Below are 18,721 nucleotides of genomic sequence, written 5' to 3' on the forward strand. Positions count from 1 at the left end.
AGTCCTTGCTCTCCTCCATAGAAACTGCAAGAACCTCTAACTTATTGAACAACTGCAACAGCAAAAGCTGCCCCTCTGTGCTTCTGGATCCCCTTTCTTGCCTCATTCACAACCATACCCTCCTATTCCTGATCACTGACCAAGTTAAATGACCCTGTTCTAAGGGACGTGAGTGTCTTCTGTGAGAAACAGTTGAGGTAACTTTCCCTGCCCCTGAAGTAGCACAATGCTTGCAACATTGCCTCCAGCACAATAGCCAAAATTATTTGAGCCACAGATATAATAGCCACAGATTATAGCAGAGTCTGTCAGATTCTACTTACAATATGTTGTTGGCTTGGTATGTGGAAAAGTAATGACAGACTTGAGAACTGCTTACTGGGATGCATTATAATGTATAAAATTACAAAAGGATGAGAGTGGATGAGTAAACATAGACTAGTTACTAATAGTTGAGGTGTTTCGAAGTAAATGCAAGTCCAAGTTTAAATGATTTAAGTAAATAGTGTGAGAAAAACCTATTTATATGGGAGGCTGTGGTTTGCACTTTCAGAGTTATTATTTGAAGCAGAAACTCTTCGACCATTCCAGATTAAATTAGATAGGTGAATGAAGTTAATGATTTTGAAGGGACGTAGAACCCAATGTGTTTAGGATTATTGATTTTTGTGGAGTTTAAACACCAATATGGATGGAAAGAAAGAGTCAAATGGCTTCTTTCCCAGGGCTATTATTTCTGCATTTATTTCATATGAATGAAAAGAAATGGATCTTTTATGGCTTGAATATAAGTGCAGGTAAGATAGGCTGAATGGCTTCTTTCAATACTATAAAATTTCTGTGAATTATAGGTAAAGCAGACAAGTAAAAACAGTATATCACGATGATCGTGAGTGTTTTGAAAACTGGACTTCCATATCCTCTGCAGTGAAAAAAAGCATTTCAGTTTTAATCACACTGTATTAAATGATTAGAAACAAAAAGTATATATATGATTTGTTCAGTGATAAACATGTATCCCAGATGGAAAACCAGTTAAACTTGGGAATGGTATTGCTAGTCCAAACTGGAATTCCGTATTAAAATATAAAAAAGTTTTGACCACTGTCATAATTCTAAGTTTAACTTTCTTTTCCCTTCTTTATTTAATAAGTCAATCTTTATAGTTAGTCAGAATAGTCAAATAGATCTCATTATCACTCTTTACAGTTTTTATAACAATCTAGACTCTGGTGTAGGGAACAACGCTATAAATTTACAGATAATAAATCTTGGCAGAGGATTTTATGATGAGGGTGTGATGAGTTTCATGATCACATGGGAGGATGCTGAAATGAGTATCAATGTGGCAAGTGGAGAGGCTTGAAATCATGCACTTTGGGATGACTGTTCATTAAAATGATCAATATATTCAAAAAACCCTTTCATTAATATCTAGTCAGGAGGAAAACCCACTGTCCCAGTATATGGCTACAGTTTTATATTGATATGGTTGGCTCTTATCTGCCCTCTGAGGTACCCTAGCAACCATTAGAAAGAAGGCTGACTCAGGGCAGCTAAGAATGGACAAAAAATGCAACTTTGCTATTGATGCTCATATTGTAAAAATTAATTTAAAAAATTAATCAGAGTCAATTGTGACAGTTTAGAAGGATGCCATTTTGACTGCTGTGACTGTGCCAGCTGCCCATCAGAATGATTTACTTCGTGCCATTCCCTCACCCTCTTCCCGTTGCCCTTTCCCGATGGCAATCTAATGCCTTCTTAAGTGCCTTGACTGAATTATCTCCACCTCAGTCTCCGGCAGTTCATTCCAGATCTTAACAACTCTGTTTGATAATATTTTTTTCCTCATGTCCCCATTGTTTCTTTTGCCAGTTATCTTAAATCTAAGCCCTTGTAGTGATTGGAAACAGGTGGACCTCGTTAAGTACGAGGTCCTTGATGGGGGTTGTTAACCTAGGCCAATCTGGAAAATTTTGGCTGACCAATTTAACTAGCAGATTAGAATCTCCTCAATTGCGGACCGACCCTGAGCTGGCTAGCCACAGCCAGTGTTCTGTGCACTAGTAAATTTGGATGAAGTTTGGTGCCAGAACCATGGGAATGGCCCTGTGTGGGTACAAGGCAAGGTTAACATGAGGTCAGGTCCCATGACTTACAAAGTTCAAGTAGGTGACACCGTTCAAAACAAACATGTTGATCACCTGAAAGCCATTACCTTGTAAACAGGGCATAAGCAAAACATATTAGGTCCCTCAGAACAATCTGAAAGCCTGGCAGAAACCACAGGTGCTCCTCCTCCATACTATTGTCATCAGAAGAAGAGGAGAACCTTCTGAGATGTTCCAGACTCAAGAGATGGGCCACAGTCCGGCTCACTCTGGAATGCTTATTGGGATCATGGACGGAGTTGGGAGGGTGAGGGCTGAGGAGTGGGAAGAGACAGAGAGATAGGGAATGAAAGAAGGTGCAAATATAGCAATGTCCAGCAGTAGTAAGGAGGGCCTGTTGTTAAGCAGATACTCAGTTGCTGACCATCTGAAGCTTCAACACATGCTGACTTTACAAGAGAGGGTGCATATGTGTGGAAGGGGGAGGTGTAACACTAAGGACGGACCACAGATGACTGTCATCTCTCCCCACCTCATGTTATGCCTGATCCAAGTTCACCCAGTTTTCCTTTGAAAGGTGGCGGGGGGTTATGGGGAGGGAATGAGAGTCTTAGCCCCTCATTCTTTCTTAAACCTGAGACCCATCAAAATGCCAGTCTTTCAGAGCATCGGAGATGTTACTCATGCCAAAAGAAAACTTCCCGTTTTTCTTCCTCTTGAAATGTTTTTTGGAATTAATTTGTTGGGGAGAAATCCCATTGTTCGGATATCTTTATCTGCATTATAAAGTGACTTAGCTGAAAATGAAAGTTAGAAGCTGCGATAGCATTTAAATAGCACTGAATTCACATGGGATGTTATTTAATTCAGAAACCCCTTAAAATGTTAAATTTACTCTATTTCATTGAAATAGGATTTAAAAATTTACTTGGACTGTGCTATCGTTTGTGTTAGGCTAACTACGTTTGTTTTGACTTTTACTAATTTCTTTGGTGGTTCACCCTAACCCGGTCTTTTCCATCGGCCCCATTACTTTAATTGTCCGATTTTCTAAAACATGACATTGCACGGGAATGCAATTACTGCATTATAGGAGAACTACCTGTACAAGCGAAACAGCAGGCCCACATCCCCAGACTCGTGGGGAGATTGGTGTAGTGATTGGAACCAGGTGAACGTTGTTAACCATGAGGTTCTTGATAGGGGTTGATAACCTGGGCCAATCAGAAAAGTCTTGGCTGACCAATATAACCAGGAGATCATGTAGCATTACCCTGAGAAGAGAACTGGTTGTCACTGACCACTTGGGCGCTTCCTTTCTTCCTGGTGGTGGAAATTGAATTAAGATTTGTACACCTGTTGTCTTTTACTGTGAGTCACACCTGCACACACACAACATGGGTGCTGGGGACTACCCACGTGGTAGTGTGGGGGGTAATGGAAAACACATATATACAACCAGGAAATTTAGAGTGTCCTCTGTTTAGGGCACTGACTCGGTTAAAAAAACGAATGACCAGGAGATTTAAAGTCTCCTCATTTTAGGGAATGAAAGAAAATGAAAAAACCCCAGGAGATTAGAATTTCCTCAGTTGAGGACTGACTCCAAGTTGGCTGGACACAGGCAGTGTACTATGCACTAGTAAATAAAGGGTGATTTGGTGATATGACACCAGCCTCTCTGCAGTTGTTTTAGCCCTCTCCCGTTCTCAGTCCTTTCATTAATAGGAATGTTGAGTCACCTTGCAATTTTTAAATACCTCTATCCAATCTCCTTGCAGTCTCCTCTTCAAGAGAAACAGTCTCAACGTTTTCCAATATATCTTTACTTGTGAAGTTCCTCACTTTCTCTGAGGCCTTCATTCGTTCCCTAAAGTGTGATAGATAGAACTGGGCACTACTCCAGTTGAGAATGAACCATCATTCTAAATAATCTTAACATAATTTCCTTGTTTTTATACTCTGCGCCCTTGTTATTAAAGTTTAGGATCTATCTGCTCTCTCAACTGTCCTGCCACTTTCAATGATTAAAGCATGTATAGATCCTCAATTTCAGATAGAATGGTGGGGGAGGTTTGCCAATAATGTGAACAGATTTTCATGCACAGCAGAAAGCTGTAATTTATTTTATAATTCAATGTTTTTGGTTTTTCTGTGCTTCACTGAGATCAGCTCTGAGAGAGAGAGAGAGAGAGAGAAAACCTTAATTCCAAAGTACAAAATATAGGCCACCTAAAGCTAGGTATGTTGTTTGGCACAGAGAAATAAATGGGACCTGTGAGAAAGGTACTGCAATAATCATGCATGATTTTAATCTATGTATAAGGTGCATGTATCAGATAAAAGGTACTCAAAAAATAAGTTAGTGTCTATTCAGGACAATATTTCAGGGAAGTACATTCTAACCTCAACCAGAAAGCAGGCTATTCTGGATCTGGTAACATGCAATGAGACAGGCTTAATCAATTAACTCACAGCAGGGAGTAGCTAAGCAATTATAACATGTAAGAATTTACAACAGTTTGAAGGGGAGAAAGAAGTATGGTTCTAAAATTAACGTATTAAATATAAATAAAAGCAGAACTAGCGAAACTGAGCTGCAAAACTACATGCAAAATGGCAGAACAGCAGAGATGCTGTGACGGACTTTTAATATGATATCTAATGACTCTTAGTAAAGATTTATTTCAGTCAGAAAGAATGGTCCTTTTTGAAGGATGCATCATCCCTGGCTAAATAAAATTAAAATGTTTTATCAAATTGTTAGGGTGTTGAGTGGCTTGGCGGGGAACCTGCTGGTGATGGTGTTCACATGTATCTGCTGCCCTTGTCTTTCTAGATGGAAGTGGTTATGGGTTTTAAAGTGCTGTTTAAAAATATTTGGCTAATTTCTGTAGCGCTCGTTATAGATAGTACACACAGCAGCTACTGAGCATTAGTAGTGGAGGAAGGGAATGCAGTGCTAATCATTCAGGCTACTTTGTTCTGGATGGTGTCAAACTTCTTGAATGTTGTTGGAGCTGCACTCATCCAGGCAAGTGGAGAGTATTCCATTATATTCCTGACTTGTGCCTTGTGAATGCTGGATTATTGGGTCATCAGATCCTGGAATGTCTGTTGATCCAGAACTTCTGGTTCAGAGGCAGGGATGTTACAGACTGAGCCACAAAACTTCTGACTATTATGCTAAGCCATCAGTACTGAAACTTCCTCCAGGAAAAACTTCTAGGCCATATTCAATTTAAATTTGATTATTACTTCAAAAAAAAAAGGATACCCTATATGCAAGTTAATAGACATCCCATATTTCCCCACTCCACGTTATAAAATCAAAACCTCATTTCTTTATAAATCATTTTCGTAGAATGTATAGCCTAAGAAAGAATTAATAACATTGGTATTGAGGGTGTTCTATTCATTACATCTGCATTTTGGGCGGTGGCAAAGAAAAAATGCATAAAGTTGTTTTTAAAAAGCTTAATTTAAATTTACTTTACATTAAACTTCATTTTCCAAAATTCTTTCAAATCACTTAACCACATCTATTTTTCTACATTTTGAAAATATTACTATTTCACTTTATATGCACATGGATTGAAGTAGTTCAAGAAGGCAGCTCACCACCATGTTCTCAGAAATAACTAGGGACAGGCAATAAAAGCAAATGAATAAAAAGCAGTATATTTAAAATATATATATATTCCTTTCTGGCTAGAAATAAGACTGTCAAGATACAACTTGTAATTTATGCTCTGAATTGATTCTATCACATTAACAGTTAGTCCACAATTGGCAATGTAATTTACCAATGCATATATTCTTTACACACCGAAGGGTGTGTGATTATTTTTAAAATTTTAGCTTTCAACACAATATTTTATTTCCAAATGTTGTTAACCAATTAAATTACAAAACATGTTGTGATCTAATTATAAAAAAATATATTGTTGTCATGCTGCACAAATCAACATCTTTACACAGAAGGTCAATTAAACTTCAAATGATTTTTATTCCTTAATTAAACCATCCACAATTTAAAATCTATTTCAGATGAACATTGAGATGAACAAAACAAGCAGCATTGATCCTTCAAATGAGTGAAGTATCTGTTTGTTTCAACCTAATTCTGATTAGAGACAAAAAAAACACAATGATGTCAACCATGTAACAGATCAATGACTTGTGGCTCCTCATTCAATTACAGACAGAAGTATGAAGTTAGTACCACTTGGTAGCAAATATTATAAAATAGAGGATAATGAATTAACACAATTTGCTTAATTAAAGGGAAAATATGTTAAGTCAGTGAGAGTCGAAGTTAGCAATAAATCAGTCCATGAACAGAAATATACAAGTACTGACTTACCACAGATTGTTTTTCTATATAACTGATCAACAGTATGTCAAGAGGCCAGTCCAGCATTTTAAGTAACATGATACTATTTACCATATTATCCAAATTCTTCACTGATTTCTGAATTAGAGTTCAAATACATTCAAAAGTCAACTGAAGTATATTGCCAATGATGTAAATTGCAGAAATGCAGCAACCAGGAAATAAGAAATTATTCAATATATTTGTGTGCACAAGAGACTAGTAGGAACACAGCTCCATACCTCCCAGTTAAATATTTTGTGATACGGATATCACGTAGTTAATAATTTACAGTACCCATGAGCATTCCTCAGCAGCACTAATTCCAGCAGAATTAGTACATGTATGACTGAAGTCACCTAGCTGATTTGCTGTCTAGCACACAGATGGATCATTATATATCTTTAAAAATTCTTGTAATCAGTCATTTGTTTAACTGCAACTAGCTTATGAAAACCAGTATAAAAACATGAAAAAAATTAAATCCCAATTTGAAGAGCTATAAATCAGAAATAGAAAGCTGCTTCAATAAGTAATGCATAGAGCCGAAACAGAATTCAATTTTAAAATCTGAAAACGTGAAGCTAGTACCAGTAAATGTAACCCATTTTTGGGGATTTGGACTAGTCAAACAATAGGGGCGACAGTGGCTCAGTGGTTAGCACTGCTGCCTCACAGCACCAGGGTCCCAGGTTCAATTCCAGCCTTGGGCGACTGTCTGTGTGGAGTTTGCACATTCTCCCAGTGTCTGCATGGGTTTCCTCCGGGTACTCTGGTTTCCTCCCAAAGATGTGCAGGTCAGGTGAATTGGCGATGCTAAATTGTCCATAGTGCTAGGTGCATTGGTCGGAGGGAGGTGGGTCTGGATGGGCTGCTCTTCGGAGGGTCAGTGTGGACTGGTTGGGCCGAAGGGCCTGTTTCCACACTGTAGGAAATCTAATCTAAATAACCTGACATAGTCACACCTATAGAGCTATTCCCATCAACCAAAATCAGATTTAGTTGTCCAACATCAAGACAGATACTCCCCAGGTTTTGTGGTATATACAATAAGGGAAGAATGATCCTAGAACATTTTATACTGACTCTGGATCAATCCCATGATGCGTCTCAGAATCAGGCCAAACATAAGCAGAGAAACCTCCTGATCAATAACTACTATTCTCCCTTGCTCATCAGCTAACACCACTTGGACGAGGCACTATGGGTAACAAAGGCATAGATGAACTTTAGGTAAAGTTTTCAATATACATGACAATAATTGTATGGTGCTTTCATCATTGAATAAGCTTGCTGAATGCAAGTCATATATCAAAAAGACTGGATATGTGTCAGGTGCTGTTGATGAAACACAAAGAAACAGCCTACTTGACTTGGGCCCATTTGACTACGGTAATGTCCCCACCTTGAGTCAAAAGATTTGGGTTCAAGTCCCGCTTGCTCCAAAAGGTGAGTAATAATACCTCTAAACAGGCTGATTAAAAAATTGCTGCACTCTTGATTTTTCTGCACCCATTTGCCTGTCCCAGCTACATCTATCGTTGTCTTTTCAAGAATTTATGATGGTCATTTCTATCAAGGTCCCAGTGCTTTGTTTGACTATGGCAGGACCAGATTCAAATTCAGAGATTATTATAGCCTAGTTCCAACATGGTCACAAGATTTGAAATCTAAAGGTCAGGCAAGAGTGACTGCTCTTATACTAAGGCAGCATTCAACCAAACATGGCAAAAACAGAGACTTTGAGAAAAGAAGGGCCCACAAAAGTTGTGTTATGAAATTGTGTAAAGTACTCATGAAGTGGAAGGCAGAAAGCTGGAATTTGTTTGTAAAAATGATAGAAGGAAAGAGTGTGTGGTCTGTTTAAGAGATAAAGTGCTTTTCTAAGCTTGGAGATTTAAACGAGAAAATGTCTGCAAGCAGCTGCAAGTGTACAGACAGTTTTAAAACTGAAACATGTAACAATTGGCTGTGTGATTGGAAATCTTAGTCTTGTTTTGATGTTTTGGAAACTAGCTTGAATCAGCCAATTAATTTAAACCCAGCCCTTAGACAAAACTTACAAAATTTAAAATCTGATGGTTTTGATTACCTGGAAACAATCCAATTGTAAAGAAATTAATAGGTCATCAAGGGTATAAAAATGAGGGCATTTGAAAAGTGGGGAGAGCACACCCACCATCTGAGGAATAAACCTATTGCTCTCACAGAAATCTCCACGTTCTCTCAAAAGAAGTGCCATCTATTCATAAAGGCCAATTGAGGGACCAGCCAACCTCAGAGCTATGGCCTCAACAGCTGCCCGCAGCCCTGGGCAGGGGGTTTGAAACACAGTCAGGGTGACTGTGAAGAAGATTGAGGATCGTACGCCACTCGACCGCACCCTGTTTATTAAGAAGGTACTGTTGGGATGCTGTGGGTTCGCCGCAGCAGACGTGTACTGCCTGCAGGATTTCCCTAGGGCAGGCTACTTTGATGTGACCTTCAGAAGCGTGAAGCAGTGCGAACAGCTCCTGAAAGTCTTCAAGGAGAAGGAAGGGGAACCGCTGTTTTCCATCTTGTCGGCGACCCCATTGTGTGTGCTTCCTGCACAGAGGAATTGGGTTGTTACAATCCATATGTACAACCCTTATGTTCCAGCGGCTGATGTCCTAACCTTCCTGGGAAGGTACGTCCAAGTTGAGGGAGAAGCCACTGATGTGATCGACCCCTTTGGGATCTGGACCAGTAAACGGCAGGTCAGGGTAACTCTGAGGGCCGATGATAGTGGGAACATCCTCCACCCACCCTCGAGCTTTGCAATTGGAGGGAGCAGAGGCTACCTGACATATGCAGGGCAGCCGAAAGTGTGCCGAACCTGCGGGAAGTTGGGACACGTGGCGGCGGATTGCAAAGTGGCCATCTGTAGGAACTGCAAACAGGAGGGTCACTTGACTAAGGACTGCCAGGAAGAAAAGAGCTGCAACCTGTGCGGAGAGGTGGGCCACATGTATAAGACCTGCCCAAGACGGGGGGGGGGCACTTACGCACAGATGGCTGGAGGTGGCAATGTGAGCCGTGGACCCCCAAAGACCAGTAAGGTCCAACCAGACAGTAGGGAAACGGAGTCTGGTGGCACCCAGAAAGAAGTACTGGCTGGAGTGGAGGAGGCGGCAGCCGGCGGAGAGACACAGCAGCTGATCCTAGCTCTAGCCGGGCAGATGGAAGAAATGGAGGAGGAGGTAATCAAGCAGGCGGAGGAGTGGATACCTGTTAAAAACAGGAAGAGGAAATCTTGCCAGGCCCCGAAAGCCTCCCAGCAAAGGGAGAAAAGACAGCTGCACGAGGGAGAGACGGCCAGCTCTTCGGAGGGGGAAGATGGACGCAAAGAAGGCCATCACCACCAGAAGAAGAGACAGAGCGCCGTCGGTAAAGAGGAGGGCATTTCCTCCCAACCAGGAAACAACGGACCCCCCGAAGTCCACCCTCCAACCCAGTGAGAACCAGGGGGTACCCACTGCCCCACAACTACAGGCAACCGAGAGCTGTGATCCTCTGACAGTCCCATTGTCAGACACAGAACTGGACAGTGAGGACCCTTGCCTTGGCTCAATGACACCAGAGCGGGTAAATGACCCCAGTGAGGAGCTGGATAGCTACCTCAGCCCAGCGAAGGTCCAGCAGTTCGTGCTTACCTTGGGGATGTAGACAGCCACCCCAGAGACAGGACAGTCAAATGGACAATGGTAACCCCATAAACTGGGGGTTAAAGAAGTTTCATTTGCTTTCATATAACAGGGCACCCACTCAGTAGGTGGGTTCCGCTGAAGCCACAGCTAAATACTAAGAGACTGGATGGTTAATAAAGGTAACTGTTAATAGGATAACTGTGAATTTGATTAATTCAATTTGTTCTTTGTAATGTTAAGACATGCAATGTATATAACTATGAACGACATGGAAAATTGTACAAGTACCAAAGATTTATTTACATGAATAAAGTATATTTTGAAATTTTTAAAAATCTATTCATAAAGGTACACTGCACTCATAGATAATACTCTTCACACCAGAATTCAGCAGAGAGAGAGGTGTTCAGAACAGAAGAAATTACAGAGAAACAACCCTGACAGCAGGATCAGCAAAAGGCTGGAGAGACAGACGAGAAGGCAGAGCATTCCCCAAGATAAATACGGTGTGAACTTTGAGAGACTAAATTTTAATTTATTGTTTTCTTATTACTTTGATTTATATACGTTGGACTTATGTTTATTGAAACAGCGTACCTGTTTAGTTCAATAAGAGAATAATTAGTTGGGGAGTGGGGTGAAAGTGTTTGGCTTGTTGGTAATTCTGTAAATTTGTTCACTGCTAGAGTTAAAAAAAATCGTTACTTACTAATTACAAAGTGAGTATTAGGGATTCTTTATATTTAACCACACTTTTAACAGTTTACAAGAGGCAAGATGAGCTTCTCTGGTTGTTTTGGGTTTAATTATTAGAATGGAACCTCTACTCCTGCCATAACAGACTGGGGCTGGTGTCTTGGTTTACTTATCAGAGGGGTTTGATCCTTATCCCTTTTGTAACAGTTTTAGAATCTAAACATGATGGTTTAGCAAATGTAAACAAGAATCTATGCATCTTTAAGTAAAACTGGCCGAGTGCCAAAAGTCAGTTGGAAAATAGAAGAATAGTAAGGAGAGTACAGATGAAATGCATGAGACAACACAAAAACTAAGGAGTAACATAGAAAAGGGTTCAGACCAGATAAACCAGGAATCTTCAGGTTCCTCAACTATCAAATTTAGTGAAACTCACATATGCTATGTCATTTGAAAACTTCAATAGTAACATCTGTTCAGAAAATAATTTCTCATGAGGTTCTAGGATATGGGAACTGATCCAGTATAAAATTAAAACTGCAACTAATATTTATGTCATAGATCCAGATGTAGTAGCTCACTCTGAGCTAGTATTTCCTAGAAGGACATCAGTAAAGTAGTGCTTTTGGTTATTTGTAAACACTGATTCGAGAAAGGAAGGAACAGCATGTATTAACACAGATTTATTCACAAATTCAGGATATGCTAACTAAGCAAGTTATAACTAATAAATTACTTCTGAGATTGTTGTCCTGGGCAAACACAATAGCAGTACTGTACAGTATGGGTTCTAAGGAAGGGTCATTTGACCCGAAACATTAACTCTGATTTCTCGCCACACATGCTGCCAGACCTGCTGAACTTTGCCACCAATTTCTGTTTTTGCCACAGTAATGTTGTACAGTTTGTACACAGCAAGATCTCAAAACCAACAAGCGAACTGGGAGAAATGATAACCAGTTCCAAACAACTTCAAAACATTGCTGTGAGGTTTCTAATACATCCACTTGAAAAATTTAGGTGGAGCCACAGATCAGCATCTCACTCAAAGAACAGTGCCTCTGACAATGCAACTCTTTGGTAGTGCACCCATCACGGAGGTATTCTTAATGTAGATATAGTGGTGATATTTGGACATGGAATGGCAGGGAATTTGACAAATATTTGTACGCTGGCTTATGTTTCTTATTCTTTTAGCCACTACCACTATTTTCTTTTCAGCAATGAAACTACAAGTGGAAAACATTTTAACAGGTCTGTTAAGAGCTCACTGTGAAAAATATTGCTGATATTTCTGCCAGCAGTACACCTGCTCTTAAACTATCCAGATATATGTCTGTATCATGCACACAAGCAGTACTTGTATTCACAGTTTTTGATTAAAATCTGGGTTCCCCTACCACCACCAAAAGCAGCGGGGGATGAAATTTCGCTGGGGACTTTCATTTGCTGTAATTTTGGCAGAGAGCTGTGAAAAATCACAAGAAAGCAGCACAACGTTAGGGATGAGATTTTAAAACTTCACTTTCTTAATTATTAACATCATCAAAGCCACACAATGAATGGCAAAAAATTAGTGAAATACATTTTACCCTTCAAAAAACATTGAAGTTATAGAAATTCTTTTGCCCACCCCCAAGCACTAAACGATAGCATAAATGCTTTCCCACTCGTCCAACCATTTAAATGTAGTTGAATAAAACTCTTCCCTGACCAAAATATTTAAAAAAGGTAATTTAAAATCTTAACTCCAAATTTATTATGGAAGAAATAAACTCTGAGCTGCAAGTATGATACTTTGAAACAGAAATTCTTCATGAAGGCTTGACAACAAATCAAATGCAATATAAAATGGACACAATTAAAATGTTAACTCCACCATACTATTTTAAATCTTTTCTTTATTTCACCTGGATAGCTTCCAGAACAAATAAAAAGACATTGTCGAAGAGAGGTTCTCTGATCAGTCCATATTCTGCTAGTCTGAGAGCAACAATGTGTGTGTTCATTTATGAACAAATAGGAATTTAATTGGAAATCCTGACAGGGCCAAACTCCTTTCACACTCCAGCTGAATAACAGAACAAGCCTGTTTGGAATTAAGTTGGAAAACATAGCAATGTTGACTAGTCATTGTACTGTAAACATGTAGATGTATGAAAAACCACAGGATGTAAGAAAGTACTGTATTTTAGTTACTCATTGCCACTAAATCTCATTCCATAGCTATTTCTATCAGTTTTCAATGAACATAGTTATCAACAAATTTCAGAAACATGTCATCATGCGTACAGAGTCAGAGAATCACAAACCTGTTAGTGCCATGGCTTACTCTCACACAGTTTTGAACTAAATGGTATCCCTATTCAAATAACAAAGGACAACAAACAGCAAAAATCTGAACCTTTGCAGCTCTGATACAATGACATTAGAAATGCAATTAATTAACGATTCTTTCAGTTTCCAGTGGGATATTCTTTACAGCTGCCAACTCCAGCTAAGTGTTAACGGAGCATCAGTAAAGCTAAGCTGCTATTCAAAAGTGTAATGTTTTATCAGAACAAAGTTACATAGTTATGAAAATATGACAGTTATCATAATATTTTTAGAAATGTACCAAATGCTTAATACATGAAAAATGCACCAAGCTTTTTCATTAAAAAGCTTGCAGCAATTTTCTTGATGAATACTCTGTACAGCAAAACAACATTAAACAAGGTTTTTGCATTTTACAACAGGCCACAATTCTACCAACTTATGGGCAAAAGATTAGGTTGTCACACAAATACAGAGTGAACACATCTATAACTATTTCACAATGAGGAAGTCAAAATTTACTAGATACAAAAAAAGGACTGAAAGCTATACCATTTTCTTCATGATATATTTTCCAATTTAACATTTCCCTTTTTCTTTCTTCTACTGGAGTAGTTCCTTAAGAATACTGAGTTGATGAATACAGTGAAGCACACCAGCACCAAGAGCATGCAGCTGTGATCCAGCCTTTTGCCCACCCCCTCTCAAGGTTGCCAGCAGTTCTAACTCATGACACACACACAGAGTCAGCTGGGGACCTATTGAAGGAAACTCTAACAACCAACAGTCATTGCAGATTACACTGAAAATCTATATTTTCAAAATGTACAATGTTATCAGAATTAACTGGTGAGTTATTTTAAAAAAGGACTTTTTTAACATTAGTTGCCCTAATCCTCTGAAAATCATTAAGAAGTACTGTGCAAACAATAGTTATGAATACCAATAAAAGTATCAATTCACATGTTTATTTTTAGTAATTAAGAATTAAGATTAATGCAATAAATAGAAGTCATCTATTTAGTCTTTTAAAAACCATTATTCCAGCTGCTCGAAAGGACTAGTCTGCAGACCCTTTGATCACCCCATTTCCCTATTTATGCATACAAATGATCTGATTTCCTGTGGCTACTGCTGTCACACAAGGAGAGACACATCATCAAATGTTACTGAGTTAAATCTAATTTTTCTCCTCCACACAAGTGTAGGGAACTTTAAAACAAGATTTTTAAAAAACTTTCTACATTTCTTCCTTAAAACAAGCATAGACTGTGAAAGATGTGGTATCACTTTTGAGAGTATAGAATGTTTTTTAAGCAATAACAAAGCAACTTTTGTTTCACTGTTTTGATGGCAAATATTTTCCATAAAGTGATGACTGACTGTTCATCAACTGTAAACCTTAAAAATCACGAGCAAGCAGTACTGTAGAAAACAAACATCTGCTGGTTGTACAAATCTCATAGGCTAAAAACTGGCTGCAAAAATAGTCTGCAGAATAGCAAACACAAACTTTTACTGAAAATATACTGGATTTGGGCTGCATGTTACTTTCCTTGCTGATCATAGTTGGCATTGTGTTATGGACTTCAATTATTTTTTCTCCTCATGCACTGATAAGTCAAGAAAACATATTGTACACTGTACCTATAATAATCAGTCTATAATATTTAAAATAGGTTTAAGGGTAATAATTAATTTAATGGGAGTTTTCAGATCAGTCCACATTTATCAATAAATTCATTTTCAATGTAATTATCACAGCAAAGCATAAAGTCACATAATAAAAAAAACTTAGAAACAATGTGGATTTTCAGATGAGTTTTGTGCAATCAAAAGTAAAGATGAATAATTAATGTGCGACACAGTAAGAATGGCCTTTTAATATTTGTTTGTACAGTTGTACATAGCATAGCAGCTGCCTTGCTCTAGTAAAGGTAGGTAAAAACAATGACTGCAGATGCTGAAAACCAAATACTGGATTAGTGGTGCTGGAAGAGCACAGCAGTTCAGGCAGCATCCAACGAGCAGCGAAATCAACGTTTCGGGCAAAAGCCCTTCATCAGGGACTAGTCTAGTAAAAGTAGGGCTGTTCCTCACTGAATAATTGGAATAAATCTGGTTTAGAATCATTAATGCTTGTCTGTCCACTGACCAAAATACAAACATCATACTTACTAGCCTACTTAAGTCTAAAGAAACAAACACTAATTCTGTTCAGGATCAGCACTTTCAATCTTGCATGCATTTAAGTCAAAGACAGATAACAAAAAAATTGGGTGGGAGCGATTTAAATCTGTCAGCTACTGGGAGCTGGGTAGGGGAGGGCGGGGCCTGATATCGCACAGGGAACCCCGAAGCAAGTGAAACACATCCTTAAGTGGTTTTTTAAATTTCAGCACTGTATTTGGATCTGATTTCAGGTTTCCTGGCCAGTTAACCTGAGATGCCATGATAATGACTCATATGACTCAATTTTAGTCCAAGAACACACCTCTTTAGTTCAAGGTGCAACAATAAACGCTAAAGATTAAGGATAAGAGGGAGTCACAGTATGCAATCGTAATATGTTGACAGAATCATAGAATCACACAGCACAGATACAAACCCTTCAGTCCAACCTGCCCGTGCTGAACATTATCCCAAACTAAACTAGTCCCACGTGCACACTCCTGGCCCATTATCCCTACAGATCTTTCCTATTCATGTACTTTTTCCACATGCAAACCAACCTGTGTAATAAGTTTACCTCACATCTTTTTTAAATCTCTCTTCTCTCATCTTAAAAATGTTCCCCCTAGTCTTGAAATCCACAACCTTGGAAAAAGGACAACCACCATTAACCCTATCCGTACCCCTCATTATTTTATAAACTTCTAATAAGGTAATCTCCTAACCTCCTATACTCCAGTGAAAAAGTCCCAGACCTTTTTTGTAACTCGTACCTTCCATATCTGGCAACATTCTGGTAAATCTCTTCTAAACCCTCTACAGCTTAATAATATCCTTCCTGATAATAACTTGGCAACAACTAGACACAGTATTCCAGAAGTCTTACCAATGTTCTGTACAACCTCCACATTATTTGTAGCATACTTCTGGGAATCCTGGTCTAAACATAATTGCAAGTTAGCATGGTTCTTGTCCAGCTTCATGAAGGACAGCCCTCCTCCCTGCCAGATTTGCACACACAACCTCTATCCAAGGGATGGGGTATTTATCCAACCATGAAAAGAGGTTTAACATTTGTTTAAAATCCCCACAAAGGCAAATTGACCCATCAAAATCAGTTTGACCAGTGCCCATTCCTTAAATTGATGATTCCTTCACTTTCCAGCCTTCGGATTTCTGCCTCTACATTTTCATGTAAGGCAAATGACATTTGGCGAGCCTGGTCAAAATGCAAGGTAACCCTGGCTTAGTCCCTGGATCTTCCTGGAAAGTTAATTAGGACTTCACTCAGGAAGCCATTTTCTAATTGAAAAATGTTGAGCCAATCTAAATGAATCTTTCTTAATCAATTTCGCCCCATCAAGCTTGTGCCTGAGCCTTTTACTGCAATCACTGGTAACTGAACCAGCTGCTTCTCATAAAAGTCTAGAACTGACGTTATCTAGCAAGAGATTTGAAAACACATGGTTAGCTCAAAGATCATGAAGGAGGGATTCTTAATTCCACGGGCAGCAGGTCCTTATAAACATGAAAGGAGATTGAAGTTAAACATGGAAATCTGCACTTTTATGGAATTATCCCTGTAGTTTACATCTGGTTGAGGAAATGCTTTGTTGGTCTGATTCTTCTTCCTATGACACCTTTTTTCCATAAGACCATAAGACATAGGAGTGGAAGTAAGGCCATTCGGCCCATCGAGTCCACTCCGCCATTCAATCATGGCTGATGCGCATTTCAGCTCCACTTGCCAGCATTCTCCCCGTAGCCCTTAATTCCTCTAGACAACAAGAACCTATCAATCTCGGCCTTGAAGACATTTAGCGTCCCGGCTTCCACTGCACTCCGTGGCAATGAATTCCACAGGCCCACCACTCTCTGGCTGAAGAAATGTCTCCGCATTTCCGTTCTGAAATGACCCCCTCTAATTCTAAGGCTGTGTCCACGGGTCCTAGTCTCCTCGCCTAACAGAAACAATTTTCTAGCATCCACCTTGAAGGTAGGCTAGCCAGTAATATTAGAAATAATAGTAAAAGTTTCTTTCAGTACATAAGAAACAAACGACAGGCAAAAGTAGACATTGGGCCACTTCAAACTGATGCAGGGAGCCTAGTGATGGGAGATAAGGAAATAGCAGGAGAACTTAACAAGTACTTTGCGTCAGTTTTCACAGTGGAAGACAGGAGTAATATCCCAAAAATTAAAGGGTGTCACGGGGCTGAGTTGAGTATGGTTGCCATTACGAAAGAGATAGTGCTAGAAAAGTTAAAAAGTCTTAAAATTGATAAATCTCCTGGCCCCGATGGGATACACCCTAGAGTTCTGAGAGAGGTTGCTGAGGAAATAGCAGAGGCATTGGTTGAGATCTTTCAAGAGTCACTGGAGTCAGGAAAGGTCCCGGACGATTGGAAGATGGCTGTAGTAACCCCCTTGTTCAAGAAAGGATCAAGGCAAAAGATGGAAAATTATAGGCCAATCAGCTTAACCTCGGTTGTTGGTAAAATTCTAGAATCCATCATTAAGGATGAGGTTTCTAAATTCTTGGAAGAGCAGAGTCTGATTAGAACAAGTCAACATGGATTTAGTAAAGGGAGGTCATGCCTGACAAACCTGTTGGAATTTTTTGAAGAGGTAACAAGTAGGTTAGACCAGGGGAACCCAGTGGATGTGGTCTATCTGGACTTTCAAAAGGCCTTTGATAAGGTGCCACACGGGAGACTGCTGAGCAAGGTGAGGGCCCATGGTGTTCGAGGTGAGCTGCTGGGATGGATTGAGGATTGGCTATCTAACAGAAGGCAGAGAGTTGGGATAAAAGGTTCTTTTTCAGAATGGCAGCCGGTGACGAGCGGTGTCCCGCAGGGTTCGGTGCTGGGGCCACAGCTGTTCGCATTATATATTAATGATTTGGATGAGGGAACCGGGGGCATTCTAGCGAAGTTTGCCGATGATACAAAGTTAGGTAGACAGGCAGGTAGTACTGAGGAAGTGGGGAGGCTACAGAAGGATCTAGACAGGTTGGGAGAGTGGTCCAGGAAATGGCTGATGGAATTTAACGTGAGCAAGTGCGAGGTCTTGCACTTTGGCAAAAAGAATATAGGAATGGACTACTTTCTAAATGGTGAGAAACTTAATAAAGCCAAAGCACAAAGGGATCTGGGAGTGCTAGTCGAGGATTCTCTAAAGGTAAACATGCAGGTTGAGTCTGTGATTAAGAAAGCGAATGCAATGTTGTCTCTTATCTCAAGAGGGTTGGAATATAAAAGCAGAGATGTACTACTAAGACTTTATAAAGCTCTGGTTAGGCCCCATTTGGAGTACTGTGTCCAGTTTTGGTCCCCACACCTTTTTTCCTCAGAGACATTCTTTCCTTCAGAGAGGGTCTA

At 39.5% G+C, this 18,721-nt stretch overlaps 1 protein-coding gene across 5 annotated transcripts in view; it reads right to left on the reverse strand.

The window, feature by feature from the left end:
* The window catches only part of plekhg4 (pleckstrin homology domain containing, family G (with RhoGef domain) member 4), a 242,182-nt gene extending 228,328 nt beyond the window's left edge, over positions 1-13,854 (reverse strand). For 3 of the 5 annotated variants that reach the window (XM_072547481.1, XM_072547482.1, XM_072547480.1), the window contains exon 1: positions 13,722-13,853. In XM_072547481.1, the coding sequence (XP_072403582.1) occupies positions 13,722-13,733 (12 nt within the window). In that variant the 5' untranslated portion in view covers positions 13,734-13,853. Of the gene's footprint in view, positions 1-13,721 lie in introns of all 5 variants that reach the window. The other 2 variants (XM_072547479.1, XM_072547478.1) reach the window with 1 other exon arrangement.
* Positions 13,855-18,721: the final 4,867 nt, after the last annotated feature.

This window comes from Chiloscyllium punctatum, chromosome 26 (genome assembly GCF_047496795.1).
Source record: "Chiloscyllium punctatum isolate Juve2018m chromosome 26, sChiPun1.3, whole genome shotgun sequence".
Classification (NCBI taxonomy): Eukaryota; Metazoa; Chordata; class Chondrichthyes; order Orectolobiformes; family Hemiscylliidae; genus Chiloscyllium; species Chiloscyllium punctatum.